Source organism: Hoplias malabaricus, chromosome 9, assembly GCF_029633855.1.
Source record: "Hoplias malabaricus isolate fHopMal1 chromosome 9, fHopMal1.hap1, whole genome shotgun sequence".
NCBI classification, from domain to species: Eukaryota; Metazoa; Chordata; class Actinopteri; order Characiformes; family Erythrinidae; genus Hoplias; species Hoplias malabaricus.
This window is the reverse complement of record NC_089808.1, coordinates 31,717,163-31,741,146: the sequence shown is the minus strand read 5'-3', so window position 1 is coordinate 31,741,146 and position 23,984 is coordinate 31,717,163. Positions and strand designations below refer to the sequence as shown.

Sequence of the window (23,984 nt, the reverse complement as noted above, 5' to 3'; positions counted from 1 at the left end):
AGGGTGTGTTCCCGCCTTGTGCCCAATGATTCCAGGTAGGCTCCGGACCCACCGTGACCCTGAACTGGATAAGCGCTTACAGATAATGAATGGATGGATGGTGTCATAAGTACTCATCTCTTTCAAGGTTAAGACAAAAAAATACAAATAAATTTCAAAATTTAAAATGACTATTAAAATTTTGTTATAATAGGCCTTATAATAGTGTTTTAATAAACATTCATTCATTTTCTGTAACTGCTTCATCTTACTCAGCGTTGCAGTGGTGCAGTCTGAATCAACCCAGAATCATTGGGTACAAAGGGGGGAACACAGACTACATGTCAAAAAAATTGTAATGTTTAATATCAAAAACTGCCTGACAACAGCAGATAATTGTGTTGTTTTTTTTTTTTGTTGTTTTTTTTTTTAAAAGCTTCTTGACAGATCATCAAATCAAATCAAATTTATTTGTATAGCGCTTTTTACAACTGATGTTTTCACAAAGCAGCTTCACAGAACTCCAGTAAAGACAGACGTTTTAACATGAAATGTAAAAACCCAGGACAACTCCCTCAGAGCTGAGGAAGAAACCTTGGGAGGAACCAAAGCTCACAAGTGGGGGGCTATCCTCCTCTGGTCAATCTACCTACAAATTACTGACAAAAATAAAAGGACCCTATACATGACATAGGTCTGCTGTTAGCGTAGATTGATATTTAAAAGAAATTTTGATGATGAATTAATTGTACACAAGTAGAGCAGAAAATAAAATAAAAAGTGACGATAAGCTACTCTCAAAATATATTTACATTTTATTAAGTTTAATGCATTTTTAAATGTACTCCTCTGCAATGTTATGGAAGATATTCCCAATTTCTACATTTCCTAAATGTTTCTGAATTTGTTTGTGTAGATGTGTACCAGAAAAATACCAGATATTGGGATAGGCCCACTATTCCCATGTTAGCACATCCCGTTTAATTCTAAGCTTGTGATGCCATTTTCCTCCACACTGTGGCGGTATATATCAGCTAAACAATGACAGCTTCTCCTACTCCTTCCATGTGGAATATTTTAAGGTTCAAATGTATCTTGTATAATCTATACATTTTTCATTATAGTTACCTCTGTCCATACTTTTTTATGAGTGTATTTTTTTATACTCTTATACAAAATAAAAATCCATTGTTCAGCGAAGGCACAGGAAAGATTTCTTCGTTCATTTTCAGCTTCAAGGGCAATAACAATCAAAAATATTTTATTGAATTTTACATAATGTCCCTACTTTTCTGGAAGGGGGGTTTATATATGTGTAAGTGTATGTGTACATATGCACAAAATGGGTATAGATACATTTCAGATTACATTAATACAAAATTATGCAAATTATGTGGCTATTTCCTCTTTGAAACAGGCGAATTCAGACAGCCAGTGTTACTGACATCATAAACTGTAGGAAAGCAGTTGTCAGCTTGCTGGGCAGGGCTTTGCTTGTAACTTTGAGCTGAAGGTGTGTGGTAGAGTGGTGGATGGAGACAGAGGCAGACCGCACACTCAAAGTTCTGCACCTACTGAAGGCAAAAGTGTAGTTACATCTTAACTACATGACTTTATGGATATATGTTCTAAACATATATAGTTATTTTAAAGAACAGAGATGAAAGATTAAGGGGTTAATTGACAAATGAAGAGGAACTGCTGTGGATTTGCTGCCAAACCTGGCACCTGGTTCCCCTTATTTTTCCAACCATCCATCCATCCATCCATTATCTGTAACCGCTTATCCAATTTTTTAGGGTCGCGGGGGTCCAGAGCCTACCTGGAATCATTGGGCGCAAGGCAGGAATACACCCTGGAGGGGACGCCAGTCCTTCACAGGGCAACACAGAGACACACACATTCACGGACACTTTCGAGTCGCCAATCCACCTGCAACGTGTGTTTTTGGACTGTGGGAGGAAACCGGAGCACCCGGAGGAAACCCACGCGGACACGGGGAGAACACACCAACTCCTTTTTTCCAACCAGACATCAGTAATATATTTAATCACTGATTGTGTCCAAAAAAGCTCATATTATACCATTTCAATATGAAAATATATGTGTTTCTGATGTTTGTTTGTTTTTTTTTTGTTGTTGTTGTTGCATAACATCTTTTTCTGCAGATCTCCAGGCAGAATTCAGACTTCTTTGTTCAGGTTTGATTCAGTGTGTGTGTGTGAGAGAGAGAGAGAGAGAGAGAGATGGTTGGATATGACAGCTGTGTATTCTCTACCAGAGCGGTAAATGCTGCGCTTCAGCTCAGCACTGTAGCAGTCCACATGAAAGAGACCAAATCGCACACTGAAGCCCTCCGTCCACTCAAAGTTATCTAAGAGTGACCAAGCAAAATACCCCCTCACATCCACACCATCCTCTCTGAGAGCTGGAAAACAGGACAAATATATAATGCCTCAATGTTAGTATACCATTATAACATGTCGTCAACAAGTAAACTATCTGTTATTGTTTTATATAATTTCACACTATGTCACATTTCACCACAATCCAATCAAATCTTGGATATGTTGTCTATAATGGTATTGGTGTGAAACAATAATTTTGATTTTAGTTTCAGATTTAGCACCGCTTAAAAACATTACGGTAATGGGAAATGGGTAATATAATACTCAGATATATATTTTTAAATATACAGTATGCATCACAATCTGTGCTTTAATATGTTTAACCACTTTACAATACTTTTGAAAAATTAACAAGATAATGTTCATTCCTTCATTGTCTGAAAAGGCCAGTTCAGGGTCGCGGTGGGTCCGGAGTCCACCCGGAATCACTGGGTGCAAGGCGGGAACACACCCTGGAGGGGGCACCAGTCCTTTGCAGGGTGAAACACACTCACACACCTATGGACACTTTTGAGTCACCAATCCACCTACCAACCGTGGGAGGAAACTGGAGCACCCGGAGGAAACCCACGCGGACACAGGGAGAACACACCAAACTCCTCACAGACAGTCACCCGGAGCAGGACTCGAACCGGCAACCTCCAGGTCCCTGGAGCTGTGTGACTGTGACACTACCTGCTGCGCCACTGTGCCGCCTACAAGATAATTTGTTTATTATATTTTTTAGAAGGTTCACTGATATTACAAGACCTTTGGCTATTTCCTGAAGGGTGTCCTGGTAAAACTGGCAGCGGTCAATATCCTCAAGTTGAACAGGTCCCGTCTGTGAGAAGCCGTTTTCAGTGATGTAAATGGCAGGGTTGTTGTAGGTCTCCTGAGAAGCAGATCCAGAATAAGGTATCTAACCATATGACTATGCTGTGAGTTAAGAAATGTAATACATTCTAATCTATTTTGAAATATAATATTAATATAATTTTAATATTAAAAGGTAATTTAAAAAAATATTCTCTGCCCAAATATTTGTAGAAACCCCGTACACGTAGTGAACTCAACTACTTAAAGATGCAACCATTTTGCACAGTGTTCAGTTGTGCACACAGCTAGAATGACCTCAATAGAAAAATAAAAATGAAATGGGACACTTTCAGGCAGCTGAACATGAGCCTATGCACAGGCAATATACAGTACCTTTATGTATTTCAGCAACTTGCGCAGGCCTTCTGGCACTACAGCTAGCCAGGAAACCCCACAAACTGGCCATGACTGATCTGTTACACCCTCTGCTGCCTGATCTCCACTGAAACTGAGCTCACTGCGATGAGAACTGGTGTCCTTCACTTTGCGTGAAGTGTAGTAGTTCAATGCAAAGAAGTCTGCCGTGCCTAAGGGGTTGGGCTCATCCTCCAGAAACTTTGGCAAACGAGGGGCCTTGGAGAACCCTAGTTCCAGGTTCCTAGCCTCAATTCTGGACTTCATGGTCTCTGGATAGTCTCCAGTGCAGAACACAGGGCAGGCAAACCAGCCCAGAATGAAGTCCATATATCGTGCTGTGGCTTCTACATCCTTGGGAGAAGCAGGGTCCAAAGGCACGGCCCAATCACTGTTAAGAGCTATAGACACTTTCCCTCCTTGGAGATGTCTGAAATTGGCATCATAACTGTGCCAGGCTCTAGCGTGGGCACGCAGCATGTTGTGGCCCACAAGGTAAACAGAGGTACCTGGCTCTTTGAGTCCTGGGGCAAAAATGCCATCCTCGTACCCAAATTTAGCACACACATACGGCTCATTCACTGTAATCCAAAGCTTCACCCGGTCCCCAAACGTCTCAAAGCAGAACCTGGCATATGAGTCAAAGAAATCTGCAATGTCTGGAGACTTCCACCCACCATGATTCTCCAGGGCCTGAGGTAGGTCAAAGTGGTACAGAGTGACCATGGGTGTAACAGCGTTAGCAATTAGGTCATTAATCACTTTGTTATAGTACATTACACCTGAGGATAAAAAGAGAATATCATTCATTAATTCTTATGGGAAAAGGTCTCCTGAAAATGAATCACTTCTTATAAGAGATGTATGTTAATAAACCCTACATTGTCTTCAGTTACATTTATAATATTTGGTCCAGATGGTAACCAAGCATTAAATGTCTATTAAAATAACATGCATGGCTGCATATATGTGTAAATATAAATGTGTCTCTACATTTTATAAAAACAATTACGAGTGATAGATATGTCACAAATGTATATTCCATCCCTCTGCACGATGCTGTCAAATGCAGGCGTCTTCTAGCTAACATTAATATTGGGTGGTTAGTGGTCTCCTCCAAGCATGTCAAGATGCCTACTACTATGTTAATACAGTACCTTTTGGGTTGACACAGTTTGTGGTTCCATCAGGAAGCAGTCGAGACCAAGAGAACGACAGACGGTAGTGAGTGAGGCCTAACTGCTGTATACACTTCAAGTCCTCATCCCAAAGCTGGTAGCTGTTGCAGGCCACATCTCCTGTCTGATCTTCATACACTTTTCCCTTAGCATGACAGAACGTGTCCCATATGCTAGGACCTTTACCATCCATGTTCCAGCCCCCTGTGCCAAAAAAGAGAGGTGCTGCTGCTTTGCTTTGAAACTAGATATGTGGACAGGTAGAATTTACACCCTAATGCAGTCGTCTTGGTTGATTTATTATTTTAAACATCACAGACCATCATGAGCATGCAACTCCAGAGTTAAGTCTTTGATGTGAGTGTATAACACCTGTACAATTCAACTCATTCAGAGTCATCTACAGTGAAACCCATTGTTCTTAAGAAACAGTGGTGGTGATAGGAACCAAATATCTGAAGCGTGTTTAATACCTGAAACATCATTTTACAATAGTTTTGAGACAGTGGGAAGTTACACAGTTATTAAACTGTAATATGTCTGTGTGGTGTTGTCGTGCCAGTCGTAACATGAGCAACTTTCTCTGTAATTAGCCATTTTACAAGACTGATTAATGCAGGAATTGTGAAAACTCGGTGAAAATCCCTTTTAAGCTTGTTATTTAACCTCGCAGTGTGAAGAGGATCATACCTTCGATCTGGTAAGCAGCTGTAGCAGCTCCCCAAGCAAAATCAGGAGGAAAGGCGCCCACGGGTAATTTGATTTCAGACATCTTTATTGAGCAGTTCTTTCATCTGTTCATGAGAAACCCCCGTTAAAAACTTCTCTCCCTCTCATTCACATTCACACTCCATAGAAAACAGCGCCAAGCGTCAGCACGCACAGCCCAGAGCCTGCGTCATCACGCACTCGGAAAGCCTCACGGAGTCGGACAGGATTTGATTCAAGGAATCGATTCCATATTTTCGACCGCACAACACAAAAATAAAAGTTATGTGAATAAAGAGTTTGGTTTTAATGCTATTCCTGCCTTAACAAGAAAACTGAGCAGCGGGCTGTTCTACCAGGTACTACTCAGGGAAGACATATATATATATTTTTTTTTTTGGTCTGGTGCTCTTTATAGATAACAATACATTACTCTATTCCCCTCTTTGGTCAAAGTAAAATAAGATCATCTATATAATTTTAAGCATGCTAAAAGACTGACAGGGGAATAATTCACCCTGTGGGCGGGTGTGAGCAAACCCTACAATTGAGTTCGGATGCCTGGAATAGCATCGATTCATTCTTGAATCAAATCCCAGCCCTTCAGCTCCTGGACCGAGCACTGTTCAAGCGCAGATGCTAAAACGAGTCATGCTTTGTCTGCAAGAGTGAACTTGTCTGAACGTTCTCCCTCTTTTTAAGAGGCCACACATGTTTTTGGAGTCTTAGAGAACCCGCCATCGAAAAGGTTTTTCATAAACTGGGTAAAATGTATGTATGTTGTTTTTATACTTTAATACAAGTAAAACGAGTGAAAAGCAAAAATAAATAAATAAAATTAAAAATCTGGCTGGTTGCAACTCTGTTCCAAAGACAGTCAAACTTGATGAATTCTGAGACATTCATTCATAATCTGTAACCCTTATCCAGTTCAGGGTCACGGTGGATCCGGAGCCTACCCGGAATCATTGAGCACAAGGCACAGGGCAACACAGACACACACACCTACAGACACTTTTGAGTCACCAATCCACTGTGTTTTTTTGAACTGTGGCAGGAAACCAGAGCACCCGGAAGAAACCCAAGTGGACACGGGGAGAACACACTAAACTCCTCACAGACAGTTACCCGGAGCGGGAATTGAACCCCCAACCTCCAAGTCCCTGGAGCTGTGTGACTGCGACACTACCTGCTGCGCCACCCCAATTCTGAGAGAGTGTTTCTGATATAATTAAGCTTAGGAACAAATCTTAGCAAATTGTGGGACAGGTTGACAGATGGGCATGGTATGGGAATTTGAGATAGAGCTAAGAATTATTTGTATATTCATAGCTCCACCTGCATGAATGTAGAGTTAAATCTAAGCCACTTTTAAAGTATAACTGAATACCTCTGGTTTCAGCTAAAAATACTCAAAAATGAGAGGGACAATATCAATCCAAACTGTGCTGAAATACTCACGGTTTCTAAGGCTGTATATAAATATTGTTTGGCTGATTTATATGGAAGGCTTTGGGATATGAACATGTTGGACTCTCCATGATAATGCGTATAACATTCATGTTAACATGCACGTATGTGTGTTAATGCATTGAATCGTGTTAACACAGGTATGTGGCATATTAACACATTAAATGGGTGTATTACTGTTACTGCTGTTGTTCACTCCCTCTAAAAGTTTGTTGGTGCCTCCAACAAACTTTTATGATGAGGGGATGTTGCACTCCCAAAGTCTGAGTCAATTTAAATGTGCTGTTGTTGTTTTTTTAGTCCTGTTATCACAATAAACTTTTATGTGTTAACATGCTGAAAGTGTATGTATTAACATTATTGTATATGTTTTAACACAGAGCCCACATGTTTCTGGCCTTCCAAAAATGTGCAGAATCAGCTCCCAACATGGCTGAACCAGAGGGGTATAGCATACGTGAACTGACCAGGATAAATATGTTGTTTTGAAAACTGGAAAGATGTGTTCAAATTTTAAGCAGGGCTCTAATAATTATACTGTTACAGAGCAATCCAGTTGTTAATTAATAAATACGTATCTTTAGGGTATATTTTCTTCCTCATTTTCTAAATGTACAATTTGAATAACCTGAGAGGATCTTTTAGGTGGTTCATCGATTCAGGGGACATGTAAGAAAAAAGAGCCCTAATCACAAGGGAAGACTTGGGAAATGGTCAATTCAAAGTGAATATTTTAGACCCGTAATAAACATAAAACTACTTAATTAAAGTAGATAAAGTACAAGTCCAACCAACCAAATAAATAAATAAATAAATAAATAGGTATTAACCTATGAATCGGTTCTGTCGGCTCGTTGAGTCGGTTCACTGATTCTCCTGCGTTCCTCCGAAGAGCGAGTGAGCCCACCGTGACGTCAGCGTTGGAGCAGTAACATGGAGCTAGGAGAGAGTTCACTGTGAATGGACGGAGTTGAGAAAGTACGGACAGCAGACTGCGGGCTACAGCATTGCGGCTTTTCACGTTTGAATTTGAAGCTAATGGCACGTTGGACGTGGCTTCACATTTCCAAGACCTGTGGATATTGCACAAAGCTGTAAGGAACAGACAGGGGAAAGTTGTGGGAGCGCTAAGAAGCGTATCGCTTGGCATGCGGATATGCGTTTAACAGTGGTTGAGGAGAAGCGAACGGACGTTGTGTGTGTAGCAGCGGTTTTTATCTTTCTCTGGCTGGTGTTCATAGCCGGGAGTCGGGGAGTAATGAGAGGACCGCAGGGGGGAAGCAAAAGTTCTTGTTGTTGACCGAAGCCTGATCAGATTTCTCTCAAGTTTGTGTTATGTTAGCTCTGCTGCAGCTGTCTCTCTCTCTCTCAGCACAAAAACAAGACTTGTTATCCAAAGAGGGAGCAATAAACGATAACGCTAACAGTGGTGGAGTTATAAGTTGAGTATTCTTCGCGACGCTTCGCAGTGATTACCAACTTTCAATGCCTGTACTGCGGGGGAGAGATGCAGAGCAATGGACTGGAGTGAAGAGAGGCGCCAGGAAAACAAAGAGAAATCTCCCCCTGCTTATCTGCGTTACTGTGAAGGACACAAAGCCATGTCCAGTCCAAATGTAAAAAGTGGTTCTGGACGCGATTAGTTCCAGCACGATGTGATGTTTAAACCTGAGGGGGTGGACGATATGACAGAACTATAATACCACGATAACTGAAAACATTTTCATGGTACATGATATACATCACTATATTTAACGTTAATAGTTCTTGGGTGTGTTAGGTTGGAAGAGACGGATATATGTTGTCGTATTTACAGAAAAAAAACAATGAATATAGAGACGGTTATTGGACCGTTGGCCTCCATTTGAACGGGACATGTTAAGGTTATATACACGGTGTAATCCAACCTGAAGCTGGTCGGATGTTTTTAAGAACTCTTTATCCAAAAATATGCTGAAAAATACGTTTTTAGTTGTATGTGTATCAGGATAACGGTCAAATGTCGTCGAATTTCCCAGCCCTAGCCTGAGTTGTCCTAAGTTGTGCTCGAGGACGAGGGTCTCGAAGATAACCAGCGAGACCTTTCTTCTTCGAGACTTAATAACAGGCTACGCCAAATTCTCCTCGTTTTGTACAGCTATTATCGCCTGAGAAAAAGCGAGAAATGTCGGTCTGTGGTTTCTGGCTCGTTTTGCTGGCTATGGGGCTGCTCGGAGGCTCAGACTCCGCAGTACCATCTGATTGTAAATCATATGACGAGAACCCCAGAACAGCAGGGAAAGGCTCGACGTCGGTGGCCGACAGAAAAGTGGTGTGCAGCAACATGGAGCTGAACCAGGTGCTCCCTCCACAGTCTTTCCCCAACAGGACAATCACACTGTAAGTAAAACCCACTGACACCACTCAAACGTATGTAATGCCATTCTACCACTTTGTACTTGTCTGCCTTTTCTTTTTTTTCTGGTAGGAATAAAGGTTCTCACACCTTTCACTTCTATTGTATATATTTACCAGGCCTAAATCAAGTTAGGGTTGAGTTTAGAAGAAAAAACTGAGGGACACGTCAAATTGTGTAGTTAGCGTACAGTGCAGGGACCTACACTCATTTCTAACATATGACACCAAAGCCCACACAATACCTGTAGGTCTCATTGCATGATCCGGCATAACGTTCAAAACCACCACCCTGTTTCTACATTTAATCCATTTTATCAGCTCCACTTACTGTATATACCATCTGTTGCTCTGCATACCCTGTAGGACACCATACCATGGGACAGCTATACAGCGCAGGTGTTATTTGGGCGTTGGATCCTTCGCAGTGTTGACACTGACGTGTTGGTATGTTAGTGTGTGTTGCACTGGTATAAGTGGATCAGACACAGCAGAAATGCTGGAGTCTTTGAACACTTCAGCCTGTTGATGCCGGACTGAGAAATGTCCACCAATCAAAAATATCCAGTCATAGGTGTCCTGTGACCGCCGATGGACTAGAAGAGGACCAACACAAACTGGGAGCAGATTTGCATCTACAAGTTGGATGTGTTTTGAGAGTTGGCAATGAGTGGACAATCCACCAGCACTTCTGTGTCTGATAAACCTGTACCGGCACAACACGCACTAACATACCACCACCATATCAACTGCAGCACTGAGAATAATCCACCACCCAAATCATACCTGCTCTGTGGTGTTAATAAGGGGGTTCTGGCTTTTGAAGAAAAACTGAGCTAACGGAGCATACAAAACTACAGATGAGCTGCTGTAATTGAAGAGCTACAAACAGCACCTACATGGTATGTGGGGCTGATAAAACAGACAATGAGTGTCGATACAAGGATGTCATTTTAATATTATGGCTTATCTTTGTATAGTGTAACCTGAACATGGCTGCGATCTGCCTACAATTAATGTACACTCTCTGATCTTTTCACGACTGTTCCTGAGCGCAAATGTAGAGCTGCAGTCTTAGCAACAAGGGGTCTGCATAATCTTAAACCCTTTTAAATATAGGAGATCATAAAATACCACATTGTCATTGTTTGAACCTCTGAATCTTTAGTCTTGTTGAAAACCACAGCTACTCTTTACACTGTGAGAAAGTTCCTTAACTAATGATCTATGAAATTGTTCAAAAATCCTTTTTAGTTAGTTTCACTTTCCATGGAAGCTTTGAGAGTTATGTTGCCTTTCCATTTTGTAGTGTGTCACACATTAACAACCTACAACAGATCACATCATAAAAATCCCTATACCCAGGACTCTTTGAAAAATATTTTAAGAGTGTATTCTGTGGTAAAACTGCATATTTTTATGGTTTAAAGTTTGAGGAAAATACGAGAGAGCTGAACATAGAACACACAGTTTGGATACCGCAGTTTTTATCACAGTTGTGTGAATATGGGACGGTGTGTCTATCTAATGTTGACATTTTGTCTGCGAAGCTCTTGGGGATTATAAGGTCCGTTCTTTTTCTCTGTGGCTACTTCCTGAAAGGGGAGAGGCTTAGAACAGATGATGCAGGAGTAAAGAAAAAGTTTGTGAAACGTTTGGATGGCTCTTAATGGGTCCAAACTTCGTCTTAGCCACCATCATAAACAAGGGCAGTCTAAATTAACGAACAACACTTGCATTTTACAGTGTCAGGTCTTTACTGAATAACCAGTTAGATTGTCATTTTTATTGATGGACACATGAGTGCGTTAGCCTCCATAACATTATAGCTCCTTTAAAATGAGATGAATTGGACTCAGGAGGTCATTTAAGGTAGAAGTGAAGCTAGCTCTGTCATGGAATTATATATATATTTTTTTAAATGATTTTCTCAACCAAATTTAGTTCCACGTGCTTAAATCAATTTTGCAAACGTTAAGGGAGATATATTTAAAGTAACAGGTGCTGAATTCAGTCTTTCTGATTGTTTGTGGTATTTTAATAAAAGCATGCCACTGATGTTCCATTAGAACCCCAGAGAATGCTTTCATATTGTAGCAAAGGGTTATAATGTGTCCCATTTAAAGGATTAGTACATTCAAATGTGTATCAGGAAATTCTGCTCCAAAATGTTGGTCTGCGTTTTGCATGTTAAAGATGTTGGGTTGTACAACACAGCAGTGTTCCAGAATGTAGGAGTAAATAAACAGCAGAATTTCTTAATTTTAGAATATCCAAGTCATAGTTGACCTCAGTCAGCTTAAATGCTGTGGCATGTTGTGAAACGGGCCATTCAGGCAAAACATTCCAAAAATATAGATGAACTGAAACAGTGTTGTGTAGAGGAATGAGCCAAAATATCTCGTAACCACTGCAAAGATTCATCAGCAGTTCCAGGCTAGCTACTGAGGTTTGTTGAGGGTAATTCATTGCTTAAGTTTTATTAGACGTGGGAATTTATTTATTTTTCACATACAGGTCAGTTGTAAGACTCTCTCTTTTTGTCAGCATTAATTTGAGTTTGTAAACACAAGCGTTCAAAATATGAAGAGACAAATATGAGGTGTATTTGTTTCTTCTTTGCTCATTTGCTCGTCTCATTGCTACACTTGGACCCAAAAAAAGTAAAATAGAATAATTGCTCTGTGCTACATATTGCTAACAAAAAAGATTCTTATTTAAAGGTTTGGGCACTTAAAAAACCTTATGTACTGCTCAGAAACTGTGCATTGTTGTGCTGATGTTATTTTCTGTGAAAACATTGACACTTGAAATATGAATGTTTGTCCTACTTGAATTAGTATGGTAACCCAACTCCTACCAGTGTCAAGTTCTTGGCCTCTCTATGGGATGTTTGCACATTCCACTGGTGTCTCTAAACTCCCACTGAACTCATAGAGTCTCTGTGGCCTCCTGAGTATGAATCATACATGAGTCTGTCCGTTTGAGCAGTCTGTGCTTAGACATTAACTGATTCAGCTGAGGTTGTTTACAGTTGCCTTAGCTCTTTACCAGAAAGAGATCATTCTAGCTCTATCTCTTCTGTGTATTTTTTATTTCTTTACTTTTGGTATGTAATGTAAATGAAATACTGTAGTAAATGGGGGAAAATGCATGTGGAATTTCTTATAGCCCCCCCCCCCCCCCCGGTCTGTCTGTAAATATTAATGTAAACTTCAGATTGTATATTTACCTATGGAACCTCATAGACACATTGTAAAAGGTCTTTTACTGTTTCAGTTTAAAGGTGTATCCCTGCACCGTAGACTGGGCTCTCGCTTTGTAGTTTAGCACCATGTTGGAGCAGAAAGTTGATATCTAGAGTCCTGCTGTGCCTCCCCTGGATCTTACAATCAGTTATTTCCTGTGGCCTAGACAGAGTCTTAAAACAAACACACACACACACACACACACACACACACACACACACTCTCACACTCTCAAAGAGTCTGTGAGGTCATCAGGTTTGCTGTCACTTTGGCAGTAAACTTGGAAGAGCAATTACCTTTAGAGAGGAAGACTTGTCTTGTTGAAGTTGCCAAAGGCAAGGTAATTTTCAGGTTTCTCATAAGAGATGTATAATTGAATGTAATTATGATCATGTCCTGTTTATATTTTTAACTTGAAAGGGGTCTTACTTTGAATGGCTTTTGATCGCTGGTGGAAAAGGCTGTTATTAATGGCAGTATATTATTTTTTTATTTGTATGTGTGTGTGAACAGGTTGTGTTTCATAGGTGCTTTTCCTAAATATACAAATGACTAGACCTCCCAATGTTGATGGGCAACAAAGTGCTCTTTTGGGTTTCTTATTGGTCCGTGAGCAGAAACCACACAGGACACAATGTGCTTTTGACTTAGACCTTTGGTTTTTCTATTTGAGTAGACATTCCTCCACAATGAGGATTAATGTGCAATGTATTGTCTCTTCTTTATTTAACATTTTTCAAAGATGTCCTTCATCTGCGTACCATTTAGCTGAGAGAAAGAGAAGGGCCATGTGTGTATTTGAATGCATTTCTGGGTGTGTGTACACACAGCTGTGGCTCCTCTCTCTTTAGAAGGCTGTGTTGAGTGCGAACATAATCACTCTTCAGGAGCACCTGGCTGTTTCTCACTCCCTGAGGCACACCTGGTGCCCAAAGCAAAATACTGGGGAACTCAAGAGCTCTTCCCATGGCAGGAAGAACCGATTCATTTTGGCAGGCTTGTAGAACTCCAGGAAATATTGCGGTTCAGTGAAACAGGACCAGTTTAGATCGTGAGAAAACAAGACACTTTTTTAACAAGCCAAAAATGTCAGTGCTGAGTTTCTCTCCAACTGCAATGAAAATGTTATTTTAATTAATTAATTATTTTTATTGATGCCATTTTAATTCTTTACAGAACAGCCTTTTGTAAGCATGAATATGTAGTTGAAGAATTTATTTGAAGTTTACAAAGCCACCACCTGATTTGAAGTTAATAAAAAAAAGAATAAATTCCAAAATCTAACTTTCGGTACATTCCATAGTATGTATGCATAAGCCAGCATTTAGGTTTTACTGGGCAGGGCTCCTTCTGTGCTGGCTTTGTAGTCACCTCCACCTGGAGCCAGAAGACTGACTGTTTTGTACAGCAGGGCTTTTTTCCAGCTGACTTTGTTCTTGCCTTGACCCAGAGCTGTCCTTTTACACATGTAGCCCCATGCCTAAAGCAGGCAGAAAATCTATGCTGCACATGCAAAAGAGCATTATTCTTCAGGACATTACCTGCATTATTCTCACATGAACTCACTGTGCCATTACCCGGATTTTGTATTAGAAGTCTAGCAGGATAAAACCAGAGTAATGTCTGGGATATATATTACAAACACATATATTGCATTCACACATACAGCTCCTTCGGGTAAAGTCCGGAGAATTTCTGAGATATGTGTAATGTGTAAAAGGGGCTAAAGAGACTTTTCTGCAGCAGGGCTGTTGGTGAGCTGGCTTCGTTTAGGTCTTGACATGGAGAAATTTCACGACACTTAAGAGAAATGCAGTTGACTGGTAGATGTTACTCCAAAGAGAAAAGTGTACAGGTTACAGCAACTTGGATGTTTGTGTTCTGTTCAGTAAGAACAAGCACAAAAATATAAAATGTAATAAGGACAGGTTTTGTTGTTGGATATAGTAATTAAAAATGGACACTAAATTGAATTCATGCAAATTGATTTGTCCTGGGAGTGGACCAGGTGAAAACCTGATTATGAATTTTGACTGAATTTCCAATTTTTTATTTGAATATTCTATGACAATCACAACCGATATTTTTATTATTATTATTATTTTATTATAAATATTATTAGAATATTATTATTGTTTGTTGTCAGGCGTGTATTTACTTCATTCAGTATCAAAAAAACTAAATCTAATTTGCAGGACTATGACATCCCTATGCTCCAATATATAACCGTTATTCTTAGAGCTGTAGATTCTTGACGTGAGCATTTTTGCATCTTTCTTTCTAAGAGATAAAGGAGTATCAGACATGCTTCTCATTCTGACAAGTCTGTTTCTTCATTTTTAAGTCCCTAACTGTTTTTGTCAGATGTGTTTTTTCTACTAAGAAGATGTTGCCCCAGGTGGTAGAGCACTTTCCTGGCTTTTTTGATTTGTTTAGCTGCCGCCACATGAAAAGATGAAATTGGAATTGTTTGAAGTGTTTTTGTAAGGGTTGCCCAGGAAAACATGCATGACTCCTGTGTGCTGCTGTTAGCTTTTACCTCTCAGGCACTGTTGTGGGATTGATTGCAGTGCTGGCATAGAACTGCCTTTTCTTTCATTGTTCTGTCTGCTTTTTTGTGCGTTAAGCACATCTCCATAGGCTTTTGAGTCCTTTCGTCCTAATTTTGTAGAGTTCTTCAGAAAAACACATTTTACGGTGCTTTGAGAGGACAGGCAGGTGTTGTAGAATGACTTTTTTTCTGTAGGTAGAGGTCAGTCTTTCCAAAAGAAGGTAAAACCATTTTCCTTTCAAACGTTATTACTTTTCCTTGTGGCCTATAAAGTGCCTGCCGTTTGCCTCTTAACTAACTGGAGGTGAAAGGAGATATAATCAGTTTTCCACTCAGGAAGACTCTCTTAACTTGGACCCTTTTCACTATGACACCAAAGCTTATTGAGTAATGAAAAGCTGACTATATGTGCTTTTATTTTCTTGGGAAACCAAAGTATGTGTGTTGCGATGAGTGTGCTGCCTCTGGCTGGCCTGCAGTTCACTGATCTTTTTGCTATCCCAATTTCACAGCAGAACAATAGCGAGACATGATAGTTCTAGTTCACGTTCCAAACCTGCCAGCTATTATACGCTAGTGTATAGATTTGATATTGGGTTGTAATTTTTCTGCAACACCAAACCAGATAACTGATACTGCCCTGCTCATTTACTTCATTGTGTATTTTTTTTTATGATGGACCTGGAAGTGATGGTTTTTGTTACAGAGTAATGGTTAAGTTTCTTGTTACCATGGTAGCGCTTTTATTTGTTCCTTTTAGCAGTAGCATTAGATGCAAGTCATCATTAAATCCACTATTGCTTGTTAAAGTTACATGCTTGCTCTTTTGCTGTACTCAGGGGTAATTAGTTAGCATACTTGCCCTTTTACTCAGATTTATTGTCTTGGCCAACCAGCCTTCTGCCTTTTTAGCACCATTCACTTCAAGATATTTTGGATATTTGTCAAGTGTAAATAGGAGAAAGAGGATACATGCTACAAAAGAAGCATTATCAGTCTTTTTTTCTCAGTCCTCTTTAATGTTTGGAGTTAAAACTGGGTTAGCATGATAAAACTTTAATTCTGAAAAGTTTTTAAAGAACGTTTTATTAAACAATTTTAAAATAATGTCAAACGCAACACAGATTAACCCACCTCCTTTGTCTGTACCAATATGTGCCATCTCATGGGGCAAACATATTCCACTGCAATATGATTATTAGAATATATATTTTTTGACATAATCACGTTATGTCATGACTATTTTATTAGGTATTTGCCTGAAATGTGACTCATAAAGCTAAGATAGTCACAATGATTGCAAGTGAGTATGTCGTGCAGGTCATGACATTAATTGTCACTTGTAAACCCAACCTAAAAGCTAGGGCTTCTTAAACAGATCTCTTAGTTCAGCCTTTATGAGAATAGGTAAAATTGAAAAAGTTGTGGCTAACTGATACATACCCTCTATTGGGCCTCCCTGAAAACTGAGATTCCTTTTTTAAGCACCCAGTCCAGCTCTGTCAGAGCTAAGTTATCTATAGCAATGTATTTTATCCCATCAGAGGACCTTAAAACTGTCAAACTACAATAGGTAATTAAAAATGTTTGGTCCTGAGGCAGGAAACCCTTGAGATGAGATTTCTACCATGTGTACCCAGTTGGCAGTTCATAAACGTATGTATAGGCTTTATTTGTGTTTCTGGAGCTTGGCTGTTTCTGTAGGTTCTGTGGGCTCTAGGGTTGTATCTGAATATCAAGATAAGAGCTAGAAATCCAGGGAAGATTTCCGTCTCCTGGCCTGTGAGACACACAGGCACCAAGGAGAATGTTCATTTACATGCTAATTGTCTGAGCTTCCTGCCCATCTTTAGAAAGGCATCAGGAGATTTCTGAACCAGGTTAGCCCTCCCCTGCACATAATAAACACCAATCTTACCCAGAGTGATACTTTTTTCTTTATCTGTACTCTGTTTTTTTAGAAAATAATAAAAAGCACCTGACACTGGAAATGGAAATATTTCGGGGTGAATTTGAAATTGTAATCTGGGTTTTTTGCAGTTGTACAATAAATCAGTGGCAGTGAACACACACACACACACACACACACACACACACACACTGGTGATTCGGGTGCCTCAGGACTGAGGGAAAACACAGCTTTGTTCGTCCATGCCACTCTTCCCCAATGTTCTTGCCAGTCAAAGGGATTGAACGCCAAACTTTGGGTCCCAAGTCCAGTTCACTAACCTTTAGGCCATTTCTGACACAAGTACATTCACATTATTTCTACTCTGCTTCAATCAGAGATTAATGAAGTTGGATATATTATTATTTTTTAATTAAACTAATGTTAGCCATATTCAGCCAGAGAATGTAATCTTTCATCTGTAGTGTTTTTCTCAAACATTCTCAAGGAGAAAGAGAGACAGACTTCAGGACAGTATAGGAAAATTGCCATACACATGACTCTTGGTTAGCCTTCTTACACAGATTTATTTTGACAGTAGGAGAGTCACAAGGTTGAGTGCATATTTATCCAAGCAATCTTATTCCTCTCTTGCTTGGGAATTTGCTCTGTAAACTAAATTACAGCTGTTTCATGTGAAAGCATTATTATTTGTGTATGATAATTGTTCATGTAGCAGTGGTCTAGGTTTTACAGGTTTAGCATGCTTGTCTTAATGCAATGTTGAATTGGAAAGTGCAAATGAAACTGATTGTAGGGTTTGTTCCAGCCTATTAACTGTCTTGATTAACTACCTACACACGTGCACACACCTCATTTTAGATTTAGACCACCACACCTCAGACAGCAAGTGCTTGGCAGAGATTGATCTGTGAAACAGCAAAAGTGTATGTAGCAAAGATTACATGTGGTAATTTGCCCACAGCCAAAGGTTTGCTTTTTGGAATATTTTTTTCCACATATTTTCATTATGTGATTGGTTGAATACTGGATACATAACGCTATCTTTTAATCTTTTCCCACAGTATTGTACTACAAAATTACAAAGTTTTGTTGCGAACCCTTGAATTTATCAGAAGAATTTATGTGCAGATGTCTGCAGACATTTGGACATATAGTCTGTACTGGAGCCTGGTCATGTATGACTGTAAATAACTACCCTAGGGGTGTTTCTGTGCTTACCATTGAGAGAGCATACTTTCCTATATGGACTTTGGCTCAATGCAGGAGCTCTTATTTCACTCAACACTTGAGGAAAGAAATATTGAAGGTGAATGATCTGTCAAAAAATGACCCAGTCGGTAATAAAGTTTGCCTTCAGCAACCCTGAACCCCAAAAGTTTGACTGTGAATACAGGCTGAATGTTCAACCACTACATTATGTAGGGGCTTTCTGAGAATGTTCTGGCTAGGAAGTAGTTTTTCTTTAGTGTGTGTTGATTTCTTAACACATTGTCCTTAGAGTGCAGTGTTGTAGTTCAGTTCTGTTACATTTGGGTCAATAAATTACCTCCTTACCTGATCATCACCTATCATTTGTCTTTGAAGCATTGTTCTGCAGTTTGGTATTTTGGGTTCTTGGTGTGTGTACATGTCAACAAATCTACGCTATGAGCCCACTTGGCATTGGGCATGGTGACCATGAACTTATGTGCAACTGCTCCAAAGCGTCTCATTTCGTTTCCTACTTTTATTTTTAAGATTATAAAATGTCTGTGTCTACAATGGCTGCATTTAGCTGAAATTACTCACTTTGTAGTGTATCCACCTACTTATCTTACTCAAGTTTTTAATATCCTAAAATGCTATAATACACCTGAGTGCATTTTATTTGCCATGGCTGCTGGTGATGTTAACATTTGCTATGAGACATCTCTAAACAGGGGCTAATAAAGTAAAAACCTAAAGGACTCCACCTTGAATAACTAAATCTTTTCTTGTGCAGTGTCAGATAAGAATGCTATGATTAACACATATATGAAAGCAGTAGCCAGAATATGGACAATTGCCACCATATCTGGGTTCTTCTTTGCGAATTCGGTCCCCAAGCCCTATATTAATGTGTGATATGGTCAGAGGGAGTTGGGTTTGGGTTGATTTTCTGTTCCACTAGGAAGAAATGGCGAAGCATGTTTCTACCTTTGTGAACTTGTATAATAATATTTATTGGTTGAATAGTGTCATGACTTAATGTGTGTTTTGTGCTTTTCTTTTTTTCTTTTGCAGGATATTAAGCAACAATAAAATCTCAGAACTACTAAATGGCTCATTCATTGGTTTATCCACATTGGAGAGATTGTAAGTGTACTTTTCTTTTAATGAATATAGTAAAATGTTGATTGATAAAACTAGGACATTGATTATTGATGATGAAGGTTATTGTGTAACCTACTTATTAATGCGCAGGGATTATTTAACACTTAGTCATGTGACTAGACCTTTGAAAATAATCAAACAATAGACATGGGTTTAACTGAAGACTACAGAATCATGCAAAGCCTTTCAAATATTCCACAATTCTTTATTGAAATATGATATTCCCTGGATATTTTTAAAAAGACTTGATGTGTCATAAAATGTACATAAATATGCCCATGACGCTCTGTTTACTGTAAGAGAGACCAGTAGGGGAATCAAAATATGTATTTTGCTTAAAATATGCCTATTGCTCATTTATTCCCAGCTCCAAATAAAAAGACAACAAATTCTGTCTAAGAAAATGGTGGGCAACCTACAGGTTTACTCTGGCTTGCAGACTGCTGCTGGTATGAGTGCTGCAGAATGGAGAGTAAACTCTCACTTACTATATTAGCCTGTCAGCTGCCAGTGGAAGTGCATCCATATATCTGAGGCCTCTTAAGGTGCCTGTTGAGAGGGGGATGGTAGAAAAGTTAATTTTAGTGACTGTCCTCAGTGCGCACTATTGTTTGACCTGTGTTATATTATATTTAGAGTAGAAGAGGGTGGAGGTAAAGTATCTCTTCTGATTAAAGTAGGAATTTGCTTTAAGTCAACATGATTATTTGGGAAGGTGTACTGGACATATGTCAAAGCTGCTACAGAAGCTCAGGTCTTGGGCATTTATGCATTCTGTCCATTTACATGACACAAGTTTGTTGTTTTCTCCATGAGCCAAAATGTCTGAGGTGAAAAATACATTTCACATGCTTTTCTTTGGAGGCTAAGGAGTAAATGGTAGGATACTACTGTGTAGCTCTTAGAGTGCTTTACGGTCTGAAAATGGCTCCATGCAGATAAAATAACCAGGCCATTATTAGCCCCTGTGTTTCTATGAGGGCTGAAATAACATGACGCAATCTGAGTGGAATTCGAAGGGCATATTTTCCATGTCATTATTGGGAGTCCTGGATAATAAGAAAAAGAAAGGAGCCAAGGAAAGGGGTTGCTCTGATGTATTTCTGGGTAAAGTTTAAATGATACAGCCCCCTCAGAACAAATCTTGATCACTGTTCCTTCTTCCTTTGACCATCCTATGCTTTTGCCATTAAAACCATGTCTAAAAGCCATTTAGCCACTACATTTTACACAGCCATTGTTTTTGTAAGCAGGAAAATGGCTGAATTGTCCCAACTGTCCATTTGTGAAACAGATTCTGCTCTATCACATGTATTATGTAGTGCTGACACTCAAATACCACATATCCTATCTCCTTAAACTGTATGCCATCTACAGTACACTTAAAATGAATGTGTCATTAAGAATTCTTGGGATAATGCAACAGAACTGCTTTTCTTTCCTTAAATAATTCTTAAATCAATGGTTCATTTTATAAATGAGGGTTTTAAATGTTATATTTGGGTCCAAACATGTCTTGGGGCCAATAACAGAAAACAAACAAAATAAAGTGAAGGCAGTCCATGAGGGCATAATGCTTAGATGTCGAAGGCAGTAGTATCATACTGTTTATTAGTGCATCTATATGCTTGTGTCTAAATAAATCAGCCGTATACACAGTACTGTCCATCTTTCCATTGTTTTGGGATGCTTTAAATTTCTCAACACGCTGTTATCAACTGGAATCGCAGTGAACAGTGACATTTGGTCCAGCAGTAGTTTTGATAGTTTTTAATTAAAAGTTTCTCATAGAACCATATGCACAAGCCAGCAAGAGTTTACAGGCATTTTATTATTAGAATTGTGAGTGCGACCATGTTTTTCCAGGTGCAAAGCTTCATCCTGACATTTCTGGGTTTGGGATTAATAATGCATGTTTTCTTGTTTATACTTTTGTCCTATTGTTAAATACCCAAATGGTAAAATGCGGGAGATGTAGATAAACGGCTGTCTTTTAGAACCCATCGAAACTGTAAACAGCTTTGATCCTGCTGCTACTTGGAAGCTTGAGGAATTCAGCTTTGCTTCATTGCAGCTAAAAGCGTTGAGTCTGGTAGTTGGCTGGTCTCTGTGTCTTTTTCAGTCTTTGCGTCTTGCTTTTTCTGTCCACTCCCCAGCCCCCTCTCCATTTCCCTATCCTTTTAACAGCGTGTGACATTCGGCTTTTGTTATGCTAATAAGTCTTTCTGAGGCTAGAGGTGTCGACAGAGTGATTCACCCTGAGCTCTGTGCCTCTGTTTGCTTTTGTGTGTGTTGGAGAGTGTGAGCGAGTGCTGGGTTACCATCTTTTTTTCATATGGAATAAAGACTTGCTGCAGTTTCTAGCTCACGCCATAGCTTTCTAGAACTGCAGCTGCTCTCTGCTGTGTGATTGACAGGCTTGGGGGAATCAATAAAAGCCCACCTTTCACCTCAAACCCCCAGCCATGAAATTGTAGTGCAACTGTGGCCACCTCACTGTTTCTCCTAAGGTTGTCCAGTGGGAATAGCCAAAGGCATTCCATATTGTTGCTGTCGTTACTAAAATATGGACCCAAGTCTGCTGCTATACTGTGTGTGTCATAATTTCCGAGACATATACAATACTGTGTAAAAATTGGGGACCACACACTTTTTAAATTTTCTGTCAAAATAAGTCTTAAATTAATTAATACATTTTCCAGGAGATATATTTGAGGAGTTACTAAATACTTTAATTTTAAGTATGTTTTCATATTTTTGGTCTAAATTAGATACTTTGTATGTAATGCCATGTTTATGTTCATGTAACTGGAAATTAAAACATTGAAAAGTTTTTGACTTTTGCACTGTACTGAACATAATGGAAATTTCTCACAATAAGAGCAGTAGTGATCTACTGACTTCATTTTGATGGTGAGCTTTTAATACATTGTTGTTGTCTCATGGCTATAAGTTGAGATGTGCAAAATAATTACCTTTATACATAAATGGAGGTACGATTCTGTACCAAATGTTTTACACACAATAATAAGACTCAATGTGAATGCCTACTTCCAAAACCCTTCCACCTGTAAAAACTCAGAAGTTAAAGAAAAATGTAAACACAAACAAGTATTGAATAGCTGCAAAGAGCAATAAAGTAGTCTTTTAGTGTTTTTCCCCCCTGTGTGTGTGTGTGTGTGTCTCGAATTATGTCACAATATATCGCTTTGAGTATATCAGTTCTTTATGAACACTGACCAGATGTGTGTTTCTTTGCAAAGAGAACATTATTAGTAGAGTTTCATTTTATTTCACTGCTTGATGGTGTGTGAAATATTGTGCAAATATTCTATTCATAAATTAGGATATTTAAATTGATTTTGGACTACAATTGATCAGATTTCAGATAAGTTCGAATATAATAAGGCATTTATATATATATATATATATATATATATATATATATATATATATATATATATATATAAATGCTTTATTATATATATAGTGACCTGTGTTTCTGACAGTGACAGATTTATCACCTACCACGTGGACTATCACATTGTTGAGCAAGATTCTTTCAAATGAGATATAAACTATTAGCAATTTTTATTTGAGACTTTATTGAACGTCAGATGATTAGTTATGATGATTAGTTAATTAACAAATTTGAAAGATGTATGGAAATTGACTTTCAAATTGAATCAAAATACATTGTTCAGTAAAACTGCACCACAGTGTTTTCCACTCAAGCCCTCTTCAGTTGTTACATAAGTGTTAAACCTTTCCAATCATTCTTTTTCTTTCTTTTTTTACTTCCTGGAGTGGCTTGGGTTGAGAGTTTATTTTTGTTATGCTTGTGTAAAGAAGCATGGTGAGCAGAGCCACTTTGTTTGTCTTTCTACTCCAGAGAGAATCTGAGCTTCTCTCGATGTTGGTGCAGAGTTTGAATTACCTTCTTTGTTAGTGTGTGAAAAGCAAACCAGGATAGTTGAAATTAGAACTTTGCATTTCTGTATGTTTCAGAAGGCCTCTGTACAAAGAATGAGATATCATTTCTATTATTTATTTGTTTGTTTATTTTTTTAATATATGTTTACGCACTTGTAACGCACTTTGGTACACGCACTTGGAGTTAACCGGTTTGGCTTTAACCGACCAAGGGATTAAAACATTAGGCCAATATCATCAGAAAATACTGGATCAGAGCTGGAAATAAATTTTTTATTTAATCCTATAACAAGTTTCGTTTTCTGTCCTTAAATAAAATGCGCTTAAATGAAATGTAGCTACATTTCAAAGCATTATAGTTAAAGAAAAGCTCTATGTAAATGAGAAAACACTGACATTTTACTGTCAAATTATATGTATATTATTGGCTTTGTTTTGTCCTGGATGTCACTGTTAGGTACATGGTGTTGTACTGATGGATTAACAAAAAAATGAATGAATGTTAGAATTTCAGCTGTATTACTTCTGAAGTCTTAGAGATAATGAGTATAATTATATAGAATAATAAAATAATCCCGTTAGGGATTATATATGAATAAAAGGATATGTTATCATGATTCAGTGAATCATTTATCAAAT

General features: G+C 38.8%; 2 protein-coding genes across 5 annotated transcripts in view; one reads left to right on the top strand and one right to left on the bottom strand.

Moving 5' to 3' along the window:
* Positions 1-590: 590 nt before the first annotated feature.
* Positions 591-7,910, bottom strand: LOC136706891 (cytosolic beta-glucosidase). Of its 4 annotated transcripts, none has more exons than XM_066680609.1 (6): positions 7,786-7,910; positions 5,468-5,571; positions 4,757-4,981; positions 3,579-4,381; positions 3,138-3,261; positions 591-2,407 (listed from the first exon to the last, which is right to left on the bottom strand). In XM_066680609.1, the coding sequence occupies exons 2-6, from the start codon at positions 5,547-5,549 to the stop codon at positions 2,163-2,165; spliced, it is 1,479 nt and encodes a 492-aa protein (XP_066536706.1). In that variant the 5' UTR covers positions 5,550-5,571; positions 7,786-7,910; the 3' UTR covers positions 591-2,162. The 4 variants fall into 4 exon arrangements, with proteins under 4 accessions (XP_066536706.1, XP_066536707.1, XP_066536708.1 ...); XM_066680610.1 differs by lacking the exon at positions 7,786-7,910 and having other exon boundaries at positions 591-1,553; positions 2,258-2,407; positions 5,468-5,602; XM_066680611.1 differs by lacking the exon at positions 7,786-7,910 and having other exon boundaries at positions 591-1,550; positions 2,258-2,407; positions 5,468-5,602.
* Positions 7,853-23,984, top strand: part of adgra3 (adhesion G protein-coupled receptor A3) — a 39,542-nt gene continuing 23,410 nt past the window's right edge. The window contains exons 1-2 of the mRNA XM_066680606.1: positions 7,853-9,334; positions 19,323-19,394. Coding sequence (XP_066536703.1) covers positions 9,120-9,334; positions 19,323-19,394 — 287 coding nt within the window. The 5' untranslated portion in view covers positions 7,853-9,119. The remainder of the gene's footprint in view (positions 9,335-19,322; positions 19,395-23,984) is intronic.

Coding starts and splice junctions, on each gene's coding strand:
- LOC136706891 (XM_066680609.1), bottom strand. CDS start 5,549: ATGTCTGAAATCAAATTACCCGTGGGCGCCTTTCCTCCTGATTTTGCT. Junction 4,982..5,467: donor AGCTGCTTACCAGATCGAAG/GTATGATCCTCT, acceptor TTTTTGGCACAG/GGGGCTGGAACATGGATGGT. Junction 2,408..3,137: donor CCTTCAGGAAATAGCCAAAG/GTCTTGTAATAT, acceptor CCTGTTTTCCAG/CTCTCAGAGAGGATGGTGTG.